The following is a 15,495-nucleotide window of genomic DNA, read 5'->3' as shown; positions in this document are numbered from 1 at the left end:
TATGCGTATTTTTAATATGGCTAGTGAAGAAATTATTTATCCGGACAATCCAAACCCTCAAAATCTAAGGTAACATTTAATTTATAAAATTTCTTAACTTGTTTATTCTTATACTCCTACTTTATAAAATTCATTCAATGTTCGAAGTTGTTGTTATCAGCGACAATAACATAATACAAGAGCCCAATGAGGATAACCTGCCCGTTTATCCACCGTGGTATTTGACTCTAACAAAAGCAGCAGCTACAGGGAAACAACCATTAGTGAGTCAATTATTTACTTAAAATTTATTTTATTAATAAACTTTATAAATTTGCAGAAAATAATTAACAAAACTAAAATATGCTTAATATAATATACTTTACTAATTCTTTTTTTGTTTGGTGTCAGCATTTTCTTGTTGAATACGTGGTTGCTTGGAATATAAATGATTATGGATATTGTTTTTTATTTGATGTCAATCAAAAAAAACAATATGAATCATATATAAGCAGAAGATCGTCCCGCCATACTAAGGAGTGTTATTTGGGTTCTGGTTGGATGCAATTTTTGAAGACTGCAAAATTCAAAGCGGGTGACGTCTTGAAGTTGGAAAAAGTTTATAACTCGGAATATCTAGTCATAAATGTTTCCAAAATTTAGGTTGTTTCTTGTTTTGCTCAATCGTTTAATACATTTATGTTGTTAAACATTCGTAACTTTTATACTTTATTTTCCTGTCATTTACTCTCATATGCATTCTTTTAATTCCAATGACGACAAAAAAATACACAAATATATAATTCTGTTAACTAATTACATAATTACTTCAATTGTATTACATTTAATAAATTCTTTTATAATATGTCATTATTTATTATTCAATAAATTGTTAATAATTTATTTTTTATTATAAAAAAATTAATTAATTATTCAATATAATTATAAATATTATTATTATTATACTGTAATGCGTTTGTATGAAACATTGGGATAATCAAACTCAGCATGCTTTCGTACTGCACGCCTGTATGACAATTATGGCATCTGCATACTTCTGAAATCATCAATAGTTATCCAAATCATGTAATCGCAGTCATTAATAGATTACATATCCCTCTTCAAATCTCTATGTGCTTCGTAAATGTAAATGTAAATACGGTTTGTGTGTCATCACTTTTATATCAAAATTTATAGATTTGTTTATTACATAATTAATATCCACTTGTGTAAAACACGCGTTCCTTTTCGCGTTACGGATTTACAGTTTACACCCCCGCCCCTCAATGACTTATTTAAAGTCACCTACAATACACAGTTTTCACATTCCATAACTGACGACCATAACACCATTGCCTTCATTTTAGGATTTATTCAACATTCACTCCATCCTTCTCTGATCCAGGTATGCCTGTATTGAGTCTAAAAATTTCGAAATCACATCTTCGTTTCGGTATTATTCACCATTCACTTCGTACTACTGTTTTTTTTTCTTCAGATTTTAAACATGGCATCTTCTTCGACATCGGTAAACAACGACAAGTTCAAATACTGGTTTCAAACATCCGCTAGAAAATTAACTCCAGGAAAGGTATTTTCATTCTATTTTTCATGTTCAGTAATATTATTTATCAACTATTGTTGTTTGTAATGTAAGCTGCACTATTTGAATCATATGCAGGATTCAATGAAAATGTCTAAGAAATTTCTGAAATTTTGGGGTCATCGTTTACTTACGGATTTATGTTATGCCATGGATCCCAATGGCAATGTCAACACACTGGTAATTGGTAAAAGAAAAAACAAGCATTCCTTTACAAGTGGGTGCACTGATATGGCAAATTTTTATCAAATGAATACAGTTCATCTTATTTTCATGCACTTTATAGGAAATAATCATTTCCATGTACGTATAATCAATGAAAAATTTTATGAAATCGATTACCCAATTTCAAACGCATTCCTCAACCGGCGTACTATTCAGTTTTCGACCAACTTTTTTCAAACATTCAGAACCAACATAAATAATGAACAGGTATTAATTTTAAACCCTACTAATCAATACACAAAATGTGTCCACTTCTGTCTATGAATATCTTTTTGTTTAACATTTTCTTTAACTTATTTAACGCAGGATATATTGCAACTTGGAGGAACTTTTAACTTTTTTTGGCAAGATAAGATGAATGTTGGCGTTGCCGTCATTACTGATCCTGCAGGAAATGAGTTTTCTTTGCAATTACAATACGACGGTATTGATTTCGAGTTGACTGGTGCTTTGCAACTCGTACAAAGATATAATCTTGAAAACAATCATGTGGTTTGGATTCATTATTTGGAACATAATAAGTTCTTAATAAGGGTCTTCTCTGCAGTCAAGATCGAAATTAATTACAATATTGGTAAAGATGAAGAAAATTTACAACAGTTCATGCTTCACAAAAGTTGGGTCAAAATAATTACTGATGAAGATTTTAATAAATTTCAAACACTGGTAACTTTTTTCCTAATTAACAACTTATATGGTAATTTGTTCAAAAATATTATATAATGTTATATTTCATCACTAATCATAACATGTTGCTTTTGTAGACGATTCCATCTCAAGTTGTTAGGGATTTTATGCCACTGGACCAGAAATTATTAGTCTTACAGGATGAACATGGAAATCAATATTTATGTGACTTGAAACAAACATGTCATGAAAGGTACATCGTTGAAGGATGGTATCAGTTTGTCTGCTCCAACAACTTTGTCGTGGATGATGTCCTTCAGTTTTATTTTACTCATAATCCTAACATACTATATGTACAAAAAGCCTAATGATGTATCCTTTTTATTTGTAACAATTTTATACATAATAGATATTGTATTACATTACTTTATCTACTTTTCATTTATAATTTGTAATCATATTCTTACCTTTTTATCATCAACATTAGTACATTAATTTATCACTAGTTATAGACACAATTTTTCTTATTTAACTAGTCGATTTCGAGATGCATAGTCACATCAAATATAAATCGTTTTCTCCAACAATATTCATAACTTTTTCAAATTTTCGCTAGTATCATTTCAAAATAACTCTACCACAATAATTTATACAAACACGTATGACAACGACTGTTTTGTGGGTTGTAATAATTCATCTATCATACAATTCATTTATGGCAAAACAAATTAAATCAAAAAATAACATTAACTTACATCATCCACCTTGATTTTTCATCATACTATGTAGGAATTCACACCAACCACTTCCAGAATTAAAATTCGAAAGAACACCATAATTCGAAGGAACACCATAATTCTGAAATGATTATTCCAATATACCAATTAATTTATTACAAAGACCAAAATAAAAATAAAAAACAACAAAATCATTTTCATTATATACAAACTAACCATATATGTGGGCATCAAATTTGGCATGGACATTACTCCACCTTCATCACATTTAATGTTAACACCACTTGAGCCAAACCATACTGCCGAAAGACTTATATGCTGTCTTGCCTGACACATTCAAATATTAACATTAAACCCTGCATACCATTGTTAAGTCTCAATTATACATCTTTTTGAATGAGAATTATTGTACAACTCTACTCATTCTTAGCACCATTGCAAGATAATTGTTCCCTTTTTGACTCATCTTTTGTGCAGATATAACTAACCCATTTTAGCTAACAATACCTTAATACACCTCATTTTTTGTGCAGGTATTGAGCTAGAGATTTGAGGATTGAAGATCTTTTGGATTGGAAACATAAGGAGCCAAGGAGCAGAGCAGAGTGGCTGCGCCGGGCGCAAGATGACGCCGCGCCGGGCGCAAGATGACGCCGCGCCGGGCTTGAGAAGAACAGAGCAGTGGACTTCTGGAAGTCATACATGCGCCGGGCGCGAGACTCCACCACGCCGGGCGTGATCGAGGCAGAGAGTACCTCAATACTCTCTGGAACGAATTGCGCCGGGCTTAATAGAGAATTGCGCCGGGCTTGCTCTAAGGCAGAGAATGCTTGAAAGCCTCTGGAAGACACTGCGCCGGGCGTAAAAGTAATTGCGCCGGGCTTATAACGAGGCAGAAAGTGCTCAGAAGACTCTGAGCCGGGCGCGAAGACTTATGCGCCGGGCGCAAAACCCTAATCTGACCTCCCTGGCTCGTATTTGAAGCCATTTTCGAGGGTTTCTCCCTCATTCTCACATTGGGCGCCTCCAGGAGCTGCGGAAGGGATTCCCAGGGCTTGGGATCGTCCGTGTGCGGATCTTTCCTTCGGTTCTTCATCCTCCTTTCATCTCTATTTTGTATTTGCCCTCTTTGTTGAGTGGTTTCACCCATTTTGTGGGGTTAGATGTAACCAACGTACTCTATTGTAATCTTTACGATTTTAATGATATATATACATGTTGTTTTATTCTTTGTTGTGTTTGTTTCTATTCTTAATGCTTGCTTTGGATTGATCACCCTTTGCATGATTTAAGGTTCCATGGGTATTGGAAAATAATCTGTGAAACTAGTTCTGAAACATATGCCTAGTAGTGATTGTATCTAGGGATAGAGCTTGACCCATCAGTAGTCTTAAACCCTAGCCCGTAATGCGGGTGTAGATATTGGGTACTCAAGGGATTGATATTCAATATCCGCACCTAGGCTCTTTCTCTAAGGGATTAGGTTTGAGTAAACTTATGGGTTGACTAAGCAATGAATTCAACAAGAGATTAAGGATACATTAGTGTTACGTTTGGTGAAATCTGACCCCCACAACCTCACAATACCACAATACCATTCCTTACCTTTTCCACTCTCAAAACAATATTTATTTACAGCTTTCATTCCAATAGTCACAACCTTGCATTCACTGCACAAACTATGAAATTGGAATTATTCTTTAGTCACGAATAGTTAATAAATGCTTATATTACCTTCTAATCCCTGTGGATACGATATTTTTACTACTTGAACGGCCGGTATACTTGCCGTGTTTGAGACCGTTGATAAAACACAGTTCAGATCTCTGGGTTGCCTCCCAGGAAGCGCTTGTTTACTGTCCCGAGCCTGACATGAAGGAGCCAACTTGAATTGCTCTGATTCTCCTTCTCCTAAATCGCCATTCTAATCCCCGGCAACGGCGCCAAAGAACTTGTTGAGATTTCCGTTGAAACACTTTTGTTAATATTTGTAAATTCGTTTAATTCTATCAACGGTCTCAAACACGGCAAGTATACCGGCCGTTCAAGTAGTAAAAATATCGTATCCACAGGGATTAGAAGGTAATATAAGCATTTATTAACTATTCGTGACTAAAGAATAATTCCAATTTCATAGTTTGTGCAGTGAATGCAAGGTTGTGACTATTGGAATGAAAGCTGTAAATAAATATTGTTTTGTGAGTGGAAAAGGTAAGGAATGGTATTGTGGTATTGTGAGGTTGTGGGGGTCAGATTTCACCAAACGTAACACTAATGTATCCTTAATCTCTTGTTGAATTCATTGCTTAGTCAACCCATAAGTTTACTCAAACCTAATCCCTTAGAGAAAGAGCCTAGGTGCGGATATTGAATATCAATCCCTTGAGTACCCAATATCTACACCCGCATTACGGGCTAGGGTTTAAGACTACTGATGGGTCAAGCTCTATCCCTAGATACAATCACCACTAGGCATATGTTTCAGAACTAGTTTCACAGGTTATTTTCCAATACCCATGGAACCTTAAATCATGCAAAGGGTGATCAATCCAAAGCAAGCATTAAGAATAGAAACAAACACAACAAAGAATAAAACAACATGTATATATATCATTAAAATCGTAAAGATTACAATAGAGTACGTTGGTTACATCTAACCCCACAAAATGGGTGAAACCACTCAACAAAGAGGGCAAATACAAAATAGAGATGAAAGGAGGATGAAGAACCGAAGGAAAGATCCGCACACGGACGATCCCAAGCCCTGGGAATCCCTTTCGCAGCTCCTAGAGGCGCCCAATGTGAGAATGAGGGAGAAACCCTCGAAAATGGCTTCAAATACGAGCCAGGGAGGTCAGATTAGGGTTTCGCGCCCGGCGCATAAGTCTTCGCGCCCGGCTCAGAGTCTTCTAAGCACTTTCTGCCTCGTTATAAGCCCGGCGCAATTACTTTTACGCCCGGCGCAGTGTCTTCCAGAGGCTTTCAAGCATTCTCTGCCTTAGAGCAAGCCCGGCGCAATTCTCTATTAAGCCCGGCGCAATTCGTTCTAGAGAGTATTGAGGTACTCTCTGCCTCGATCACGCCCGGCGTGGTGGAGTCTCGCGCCCGGCGCATGTATGACTTCCAGAAGTCCACTGCTCTGTTCTTCTCAAGCCCGGCACAGCGTCATCTTGCGCCCGGCGCAGCCACTCTGCTCTGGCTCCTTGGCTCCTTATGTTTCCAATCCAAAAGATCTTCAATCCTCAAATCTCTAGCTCAATACCTGCACAAAAAATGAGGTGTATTAAGGTATTGTTAGCTAAAATGGGTTAGCTATATCTGCACAAAAGATGAGTCAAAAAGGGAACAATTATCTTGCAATGGTGCTAAGAATGAGTAGAGTTGTACAATAATTCTCATTCAAAAAGATGTATAATTGAGACTTAACAACCATGTATACACTTAATCATAATATACTTCTTCAAAATTCTAAATCACACAAATTATGTCTAAAAAAAAATTAAACGAACCATGTACGTGCCCATTGGATTAGGCATTGACAAAATTACCTGTTCTGGGAATTCATTCAAACTATTAACCTCACAATTGTTATCATTCTTAACCTCACAAGCGTTCAACATTGGTTGTTTACCCTGAAACAAATTATAACAACTTCAATATAAATAAATATAGGGATTAACATCAATTTATCAATCAAAATATTTCAAATCCAACAAAATAACTTTACTTTATGTCGTGCACTTGTAATACGCCCACTTTGTGATCCACAAACACCATGAATTTCACTTGCATCATGCTGCTGAGAAACAATAGCAGGGCATGTTGTTATAAAGTGACCAGATTTCTTGCAGTTAGAACATTTTCTACTATTCTTTTTCTGCTTTTTTGTTACTGCAGCACCTTTTGTCTTAACCACATTTGGATCACAACTATCGTTTTTTTCAAAATTTTTATTTAATTGCAACTTCTTATCAACTTGTTCTTTTAACTTCAGGACTTCATTTCTAACAAAATTGAAACTATCAGATTTTTTTGCTGCAATACTGCACAGATTGTTAAAACATGCAGCCAATGATGCAAAACGAGCCATAACATTCATATCAGTATCTTCAACTTCTGACTCAAAAGATGACATATATGAACTTTTAGCATCCTTCAACCATCTCTTGCAAATCAAACTACTTGGAAAACACTCAATGTGTTCATATCGCATGACACATATTATGTGCGAGCATGGAATGCCACAAAACTCATACATCATGCAATCACAAAGATATTTACCTTCTTCTTTATCAAATCCAACATTATGTTCCCGGTGACGCTCACAAAATTTGTCCACCTTAAAACAAACCTTATCCTCACCTTCAAATTTGTTTGTCACATTCAAAGATCCAGCAGTTATAATTTGTGATGCCACTTGTTTAAAAATATTTCTTGTGAATAAATTAGCAGCCTGTCGCTCAATTTTTCGAAGAGAGGATGTCAGAACAGGCTCAGTATATAATGAATTATAATCAGAAACTAGTTCATTGTACCTAAAATCCCTTAAGGAGTGCTCAAAATTATACAACAACTCAACAATTGTATTTTTCCTCCTTATATAGGTTTTGATACAAGAATTAATCCCTTCACATAATGACGTTGTCCTTATTCCTGCAAAAAATTTATCACGAAGATATGCATGAGCCCACATGCCCCTCTTCCTATAAACTTCATTAACCCAATTGTTATCTTGAACCTCATGCTTAACAACTAACTCCTGCCAAAATTTTTCAAATTCAGTTGATGAAAAATTAGCATACATTGCTCTTTTGAAATCAGCTAAGAAATTAGAATTCTTAACATTTTGACAGGCATTTTTTTGCAAATGCCAACCACAAAGTCTATGTGTAGCATTTGGAAACACCTGTTTTATTGCCTCCCTCATTGCTCCATCACCATCTGTCACAATGGACTTCGGTTCTTTGTTGCACATTGCATCCAAAAATGTTTCTAACACCCACTTGTATGTTTCAATTGTTTCGTCTGAAACAACACAACAACCAAAAATCACAGTTTGAGAATGATGATTTTTTCCAGAAAAAATGACTAAAGGTTTATTGTACTTATTTTTTTTGTAGGTGCTATCAAATGCAACAACATCTCCAAAACATTGGAAATCAGATCTGCTGGTACCATCAGACCAAAATAGGTGCTTCAGTTCACCTTCCTCACCAACAACATATCTTGAAAAAAATATTGCATCATTATCTGCCTTTCCTTGTAAATAACTTAAGGCAGCAAATACATCTCCCCCTTCAACTTTACATCGTCTTTGCTGTGAAATATGATTATAAACATCTTTCTTGTTGAACCCTAAACCAACACAGCCCCCTTTTTGCTCCATCATGAAACCCATTATGTGACATGTTCTTATGACTTGAGCATGCAACGAATCAACCTGTGCTTTGTCCACAGTAGACAACCCACGATATGTAGGGATTAATGAAACATATTTTTCTTCACATCTAACATGATTATGACTTGGCTCAAACGATACCACTTTCCATTTACCGATTTTTTCATCTAAACGAACACGTAATTTTGCTTTACAATTTGTTCGTGTTAAAGGTCTATGCTGTTTTTTCCTATCATCTCGAATAAAGTGTTTGTTATCCCTCAAACCAGCCTTGTTGCACAAAAATTGACGCATTACAATATTGTGCTTTTTGTCATAACCAACTTCATCTTTTCTAACACCAAAACCATGATACTTTGCATAATCAAAATAGAATTTATAAGCATCATGTTCACTACAGAACTCCATCTCCAAAATCTCCTCTGCTGTTAAATTAATATAACTTTTGTCATCAAATCCACTGAAACCTACATTTTCTACTTTATCCCTTTCACTTTCACTATCATTACAATCCCTTTCACTTTCACTATCATTACAAAGATCTTCACTCTCTTCTTCAAAATTTTCAATCTCAAAACTACACTCTTCGTCATCACTTAAATTAACAAATGCTTCACCATTGAAATTTTCCATCTGTATAGTATGTGAAAAATTCAACACAAATATTACTAAACAACACAATCAAAGTCCCTAAACCCTAAATCACAATTTCAAATTACCAACAAAAACAAACCGAACCATATCTAAAATATTATTCTTCACAACAATACTATGCAAACCTGATTCATCATTGAAATTTGTCATTCGTATCGTATGTCAAAAATCAAACACAATAATTACTAAACAACACAATAAAAGCAACTAAACACTAAATGACATTTTCAAATTAACCACAAAACAAACCCAACCATATCAACAATACTGTTTCCGGCAAAACGACAACGAAAAACGTAACTCGAACATAACACTTACATGTACCGTCGACTACCGACAGCTAACCACTGCGATCAAATGTGTCGTCAGAAATTTCTTTCGTCGGAGATGATGACGCTTTACGGCTGACAAACCAGCTTCCTTCGCCGGAGAACAACAACAACAGGGATAACGACAATCAACAGCCCTAAGCGGAGACGGAAAACGGCATTCAAAAATCAGAGTCGCAACCACCTCAAAACTCTCAGTCGCAACGACCTCGACGGAAAACGGCAATTTTAGGGTTCAATAACGGGGAAACGACCTCAAAACTCACGGTCGGAACGAGCTCCACAGAAAACGGCAATTTTAGGGTTCAATAACGGGGTAAAATTCACAATACGAACCCCTGAATAGAGAAGGGACAATTTTACATTGATAGCCTTCGGTGAAATAACCTTATTGCCCTTTACGAATTATTTAACTTTAAAGTCACACCTTTCCAGCTCACAAGGTGACTCACCTCATTAAGACCACATGTCAACCTGTCATTGGTTTACAGACAAGGGGCACCAAAACCCCTTCAAATAAAAGGGCACCGGAGCAATAGCCGAACTTAATGTTGTTTGTAATTGGCTATTGCTTTAAATTTTTTTAGGCCTTTTTGCCATTCACTATTTACACATCAAGAATGCATCCTGACTAGGGAGAATTAACAATGTTTTACTGACATAGATCGTATAGTTAAAAGAGTAGAACAGATTGCGCAGGGACTATAAGAGAATTGACTAGCTTTTGTTAACATCTATGAAGCACGGATACTTTAATTTGCTTCACATATCCGTATCCGATACGTATCCGACACGATACTCTTGGATACTTCACCGATACGTGTCAATGAAGTATCCTAACCTTTAAAAATATTATAAAATTTTTATTCAATTTTGATACTTATAGATACTTCACCGATACTTATCAGTGATACGTATCAATAAAGTGTTCAAATTTTTGAAAAATTATGAAATATCCATTACAACTAAATAAGATATATAAACATGTTTAATATAGAAACATAGAATTATTGGTCCTTGATGAACACGTATCTTTCAAGTATCGTATCCTATATATTTTTAAATAATCGTATCGCCGTATCAGATACGTGTCGTATCCGATACGCGTATCGTATCGGAGCATCATAGGTTAACATAGATCAGATTGTGAATTTACTTGATGGCTTATAGTGATTGTGGGATTTGAATAATGTATAATGAGGTTTTGGTTTCTGATTCATTATTTTGAGTGGAATGGAGGTGGGGTTGAAAGATCAATTGTGAGCAAACTTTCTTTTATTGAGTGGAGTGTTATGTTGATGAAGGTATTTTTGAGACAAGTTCGCTCAGAAGTAGTTCTCACCTAGTGGGATAAGACTTTGATGTTGTTGTTTAGCTCAGAAGTAGTTTATCTCCACGTTCTTACACATCCTGTTTATCTATATATTTTATTAAGTTTGTGGTATAGCATTACCAGGTACATAGTTTAGTGCTATCATTATATCATATTACACAAAGGAACATTCTGAGCTGCAAAAATTCTGGAATTGTAACCAACTTGCTTACACAGAAGTTTAAAATACTATATTGGACTTTTTAGTCCTGTGCACTATTTGGGCTTTGATTTTGATTCCTGAACTTTCAGTTAGGGGCTTGATATTGTGTTTTTCTAAAAAGGCACAACGTGATCCCACTATTGGTTACATTACAGAGCTAGTAGTTAATTGATATGACAAAGTTTATTGAGTTGCTCACCACTATATCAAAAAGTCTGAAACGAAGGAGGATAAGGGGCTCTCCTAGAACAATCAGATAAGTAAAAACAGTTGTAAAAAATGCATTTGCTTTATTTTCTTAGTAGAGAACTCTACCACAAATGATCAGAGGAACACAAATCCAAATACATACTTCACCAATAATATAGGTCATTATTGGTTTTCTGACAGAATGAGTTGTACATAGTATTTTACCTTCGTACCAGATGGGCAATAGTATTTAATTGTTGATACAGTCTACTCTGTATTCACACGGCAGGTAAATGTACAATGAATACCAGTTTAGTTTCAATGATTAGTAGTATTTTGTTTGGTTGTACAGTAAAGATATCCTCTGTATAATACCTATGCCTTATTGTTAGATTCCAAAGATTTGTTTATAATTCTATCCTAATGATTTTTTTTCTTCAAATTATGGTTTATTCTGATATAATTTATTTTAACATAATTGAATTTGGGAATTTCTATTTGAAGAGGGTACGAGCGAGGGGTGTAAGCGAGTCGAGATTGGATTGGGTTAGGTACTAAATATAGAGAATTTCTCCTTTTCTTGTCCGTTATGGTGTCAAAAATATATTCCATAAGGGCCCTAATATGTTCTCATGTTTGCATTAATAATTGAGAAATGGAAACAAGAGAAGCCACAGACAAAAAAATAAAAATAAATAAAGAATGCAACCAAGAACCCTTCTCTAATTTATAAAATAACATCATATCTATCTTTCCCCTAGACCTAATTGCTTTTTCACCTTCATGGTGCCATTTTGTCCCCATCACCTCGGAAGCCAATTTTAAAGGATTTATCTAATATATTGCATAACAGGTAAATCCAACTTGGTTGTTTCCAAAGTAAAATCTAATAAGCATCAACTTGTTTCTCTGGTGAGTGATTGATCATTCATTGTTATTTCTGTTTAATGTGGCAGTTTCCCATCCTATACCAAGAAGGTGTGCAAAACGTCCTCTTTAGCTGGCGTCTAATACTTAGCTGGATGCTTAATGGATTTATTAGTGCCACAATGATATTTTTCTTCTGCACAAAAGCAATTGAGCCTCAGGCCTTTGATGAGCAGGGAAGAACTGCTGGCAGGGATATGCTAGGCATGACGATGTATACTTGCGTGGTTTGGGTTGTGAACTTGCAGATGGCACTTTCTATACGTTACTTTACCTTGATACAACATATTTTCATCTGGGGTTCCATTGCTTTCTGGTATCTTTTCCTCCTGGCATATGGAGCAATGCCTCCAAGCATTTCTACAAATGTTTACAAAGTTTTCATTGAAACTCTCGCCCCATCTCCTTTCTTTTGGGTTGTGACATTCTTTGTGGTCATCTCAACACTTATACCATCCTTCTCATGCTCAGTAATTCAGATGTGGTTCTTCCCCATGTATCACCAAATGGTACAATGGATAAGGTATGAGTCGAAGACAAATAATCCTGAATAGAATACTGTGATGTGGTGAGGCAAACATGATTGCTGCTAACAACTGTGAGTTCAACAGCACATTTTGCAGCTAACGCTAACCATTGTAGAGAAAGAATTACTAACCATAGATAATATATTGTATATTGACATCCAACAGGGTGTATTAAAGAACTATAACTGTTTGACTGAAAACATTATAGTATATGGCCCAGGCCCTGATGGAAATTGGAACGGTTGAGAATGAGACAGAGTGGGTCCTATCTAGTGTAATTAATATAACGAGATTGTAGTTGAGAAATGTAATCTGTGATATACCATTCGGTGTGTTAGGATTGATCTATTTTAGGAAAATGCTCTCTCGAATTTTTAAGATTCTTTGTTTATTTATTTATTTTTGGAATAAGAAACAATTACTTTCATAGAATCTTTTTCCAAACATGGTCATGTGGCATCGCCCATTTGAATTTTGATTACAGTTAATTAAACTATTATTGGAATGTCGTGAGGAAGAGGGTTACTTGTTTCAATCTGCAAATGAGCAAGGCATAAATTGTAGGGAATAAAGTATTTCGAGCATTCAACCAGAACTTGTTCAAAGGTTTGTTGTAACGCCTAATCGTATTAATATTAACCTCAATAATATACAAATATATATATATATATATATATATATATATATATATATATATATATAACTAGAAAACACATGTATGATAATATTATACATTATACCATACCATAAGTACTTAACATTACATATTTTACAAAAGGGCGTAGTTGCTTTTTGTATATATAGTATTACATGCCTATCTACATATCATATTTTTATTTTTTCTATTTCTATAATAATTACATAGGTGGTTGGAACAAATTTACGATAAGGTTCACGTGATTAGCTGGGGTAAGTAAAAAGTCACAACGATGGGTCCATCTATCATCGTGGGAACTTCTTGATAGGGAGAAAAAGTGAATGACGACACTGCTATCCCATTGAAAGTTACAGAGTTGGCGAGGGCATCGACACTCCAGGTGGTGCTAGAGAAAACAGCCGAAATGATTGAAGGGAAAGGAGCGGTATCGCTGGAACATCCATCTATATTTATTTAATTATTTTTATGATTATATTATACAAGAAACATAAGGAGTAAGAACATTTTTCAAAGAAATATTTATAATCATAAAGCATGTGTAACAATAGTTAATATTAAACAATATATATATAAAATTTGAATTACACTTGCAGTGACTAGTCAGGATAAATGAGCATTATAATATATCAATCAGCGCAAGAATTTTTAATCATAATTTCTTACTCATTTAAATCCCCAAGGTCAAACTTCCAGCTACAAATAATTCAAATTTTATCTTCTATGGCCATAGAACAATATTTATCTTTAAAACAAGTCAAAGACATTTTAACAAAATTATATTATAATCAATCATAAAACAATCACGCTAAATAAATTTGAGAATTTATCACTATTTAAACTTTAATAACATATACGTAAATAAAATATATTAAGAGCACCAATTAATTAAATGACAATGATAATTATTATAAAATAATTAAATAATATAAAATATGAACATATTAATAGTTATTATGAATAACAATAAGCATAGAACAAGCAATTAAATGAGGTTAGGGGCACCATAAATAAATATAGAAGTATATAAAAAAAATTAAAGAGATAAAGTTCTCCTCCCCCTTATAACATTTATGGACTGGTTATTTACTACTGCACGGAAGAATTTTACTGGTTACATGTGCAGGTGTGAATATGCTGATGTGGCGGTTACCTGACGTGGCACATGGATTCTCTGCTAAATATGCTTGCATACGGATTCGTTACACTTATAGTTATCTCTTCCTAATTTTAATTGTTTTATAAAAATATAAGACCATGTAGGATTCGAACCCAATACCAAGCACTTGAAGTCCTTAAGCACAAGGAGTGAAACCACTGAACTACTTTGTTTTATAAGTCTATAAAATCATGTAAATTTATAATAAGTTATTTTTCATACACAATATTTATACTATAACTAATTAGTACACACACACACACACACACACACACACATATATATATATATATATTTATCTTACTGAACATAAAATTTTATAAAATAAAACACTATTTATTTATACTAATTAATTTAATTACCTATTAAAATATATAAGTTGTAATAGATAATTTTATATATAATCATAATATGATAAATATTTATAATATTGTTGGATGTCATCTATATATATATATAAGATAATATTGTATCATAAATTTAGAATATTACAATTCTCCCCTACTTACAGAAATTTCGTCCTCAAAATTTTTATTGCTTAGAAATAAATAAGGATAGTTTTCCCTGATTTTCTTTTCCAATTCCCACGTAGCATCTCCAGTAACATCATTCCAGATGACCTTTACCAGTAAAATCTGTTTGCCTCTCAACTGCTTGATCCTCCTATCTGTGATCTGTACAGGCATTGTTTCAAATGTAAGGTTATCCTTTAACTGTACTGTATCAGACATTATTACATGAGATGGATCAGAAATATATTTTCTTAATTGAGACACATGAAAAACATTGTGAAGATTAGAAAGAAAAGGAGGTAGAGAAATTTGGTAAGCAACAGGACCTATTTTTCTGAGAATTTGATAAGGACCAATAAATCGAGGTGTGAGTTTCTTTGATTTCATTACCCTACCAATACCAGTTGTTGGTGTAACTTTCAAAAATACACGATCACCT

General features: G+C 34.3%; 1 protein-coding gene and 1 pseudogene across 1 annotated transcript; one reads left to right on the top strand and one right to left on the bottom strand.

The window, feature by feature from the left end:
- Positions 1 to 6,483: 6,483 nt before the first annotated feature.
- Positions 6,484 to 10,264, bottom strand: LOC109806300 (protein FAR1-RELATED SEQUENCE 5). Its single transcript, XM_083076062.1, has 3 exons — positions 6,899 to 10,264; positions 6,720 to 6,803; positions 6,484 to 6,489 (listed from the first exon to the last, which is right to left on the bottom strand). The coding sequence occupies exons 1-3, from the start codon at positions 9,200 to 9,202 to the stop codon at positions 6,484 to 6,486; spliced, it is 2,394 nt and encodes a 797-aa protein (XP_082932188.1). The 5' UTR covers positions 9,203 to 10,264.
- A 1,591-nt stretch (positions 10,265 to 11,855) lies between these two features.
- LOC145958964 (putative phospholipid-transporting ATPase 9 pseudogene) lies at positions 11,856 to 13,162 on the top strand (annotated as a pseudogene).
- The last annotated feature ends 2,333 nt before the right edge of the window (positions 13,163 to 15,495 follow it).

This window comes from Cajanus cajan, chromosome 6, assembly GCF_000230855.2.
Source record: "Cajanus cajan strain Asha chromosome 6, NIPB_CcT2T_4, whole genome shotgun sequence".
Taxonomy (NCBI): domain Eukaryota; kingdom Viridiplantae; phylum Streptophyta; class Magnoliopsida; order Fabales; family Fabaceae; genus Cajanus; species Cajanus cajan.
This window is presented reverse-complemented; position numbering and strand designations above follow the sequence as displayed.

Coding starts and splice junctions, on each gene's coding strand:
- LOC109806300 (XM_083076062.1), bottom strand. CDS start 9,202: ATGGAAAATTTCAATGGTGAAGCATTTGTTAATTTAAGTGATGACGAA. Junction 6,804..6,898: donor TTACAAGTGCACGACATAAA/GTAAAGTTATTT, acceptor AATTTGTTTCAG/GGTAAACAACCAATGTTGAA.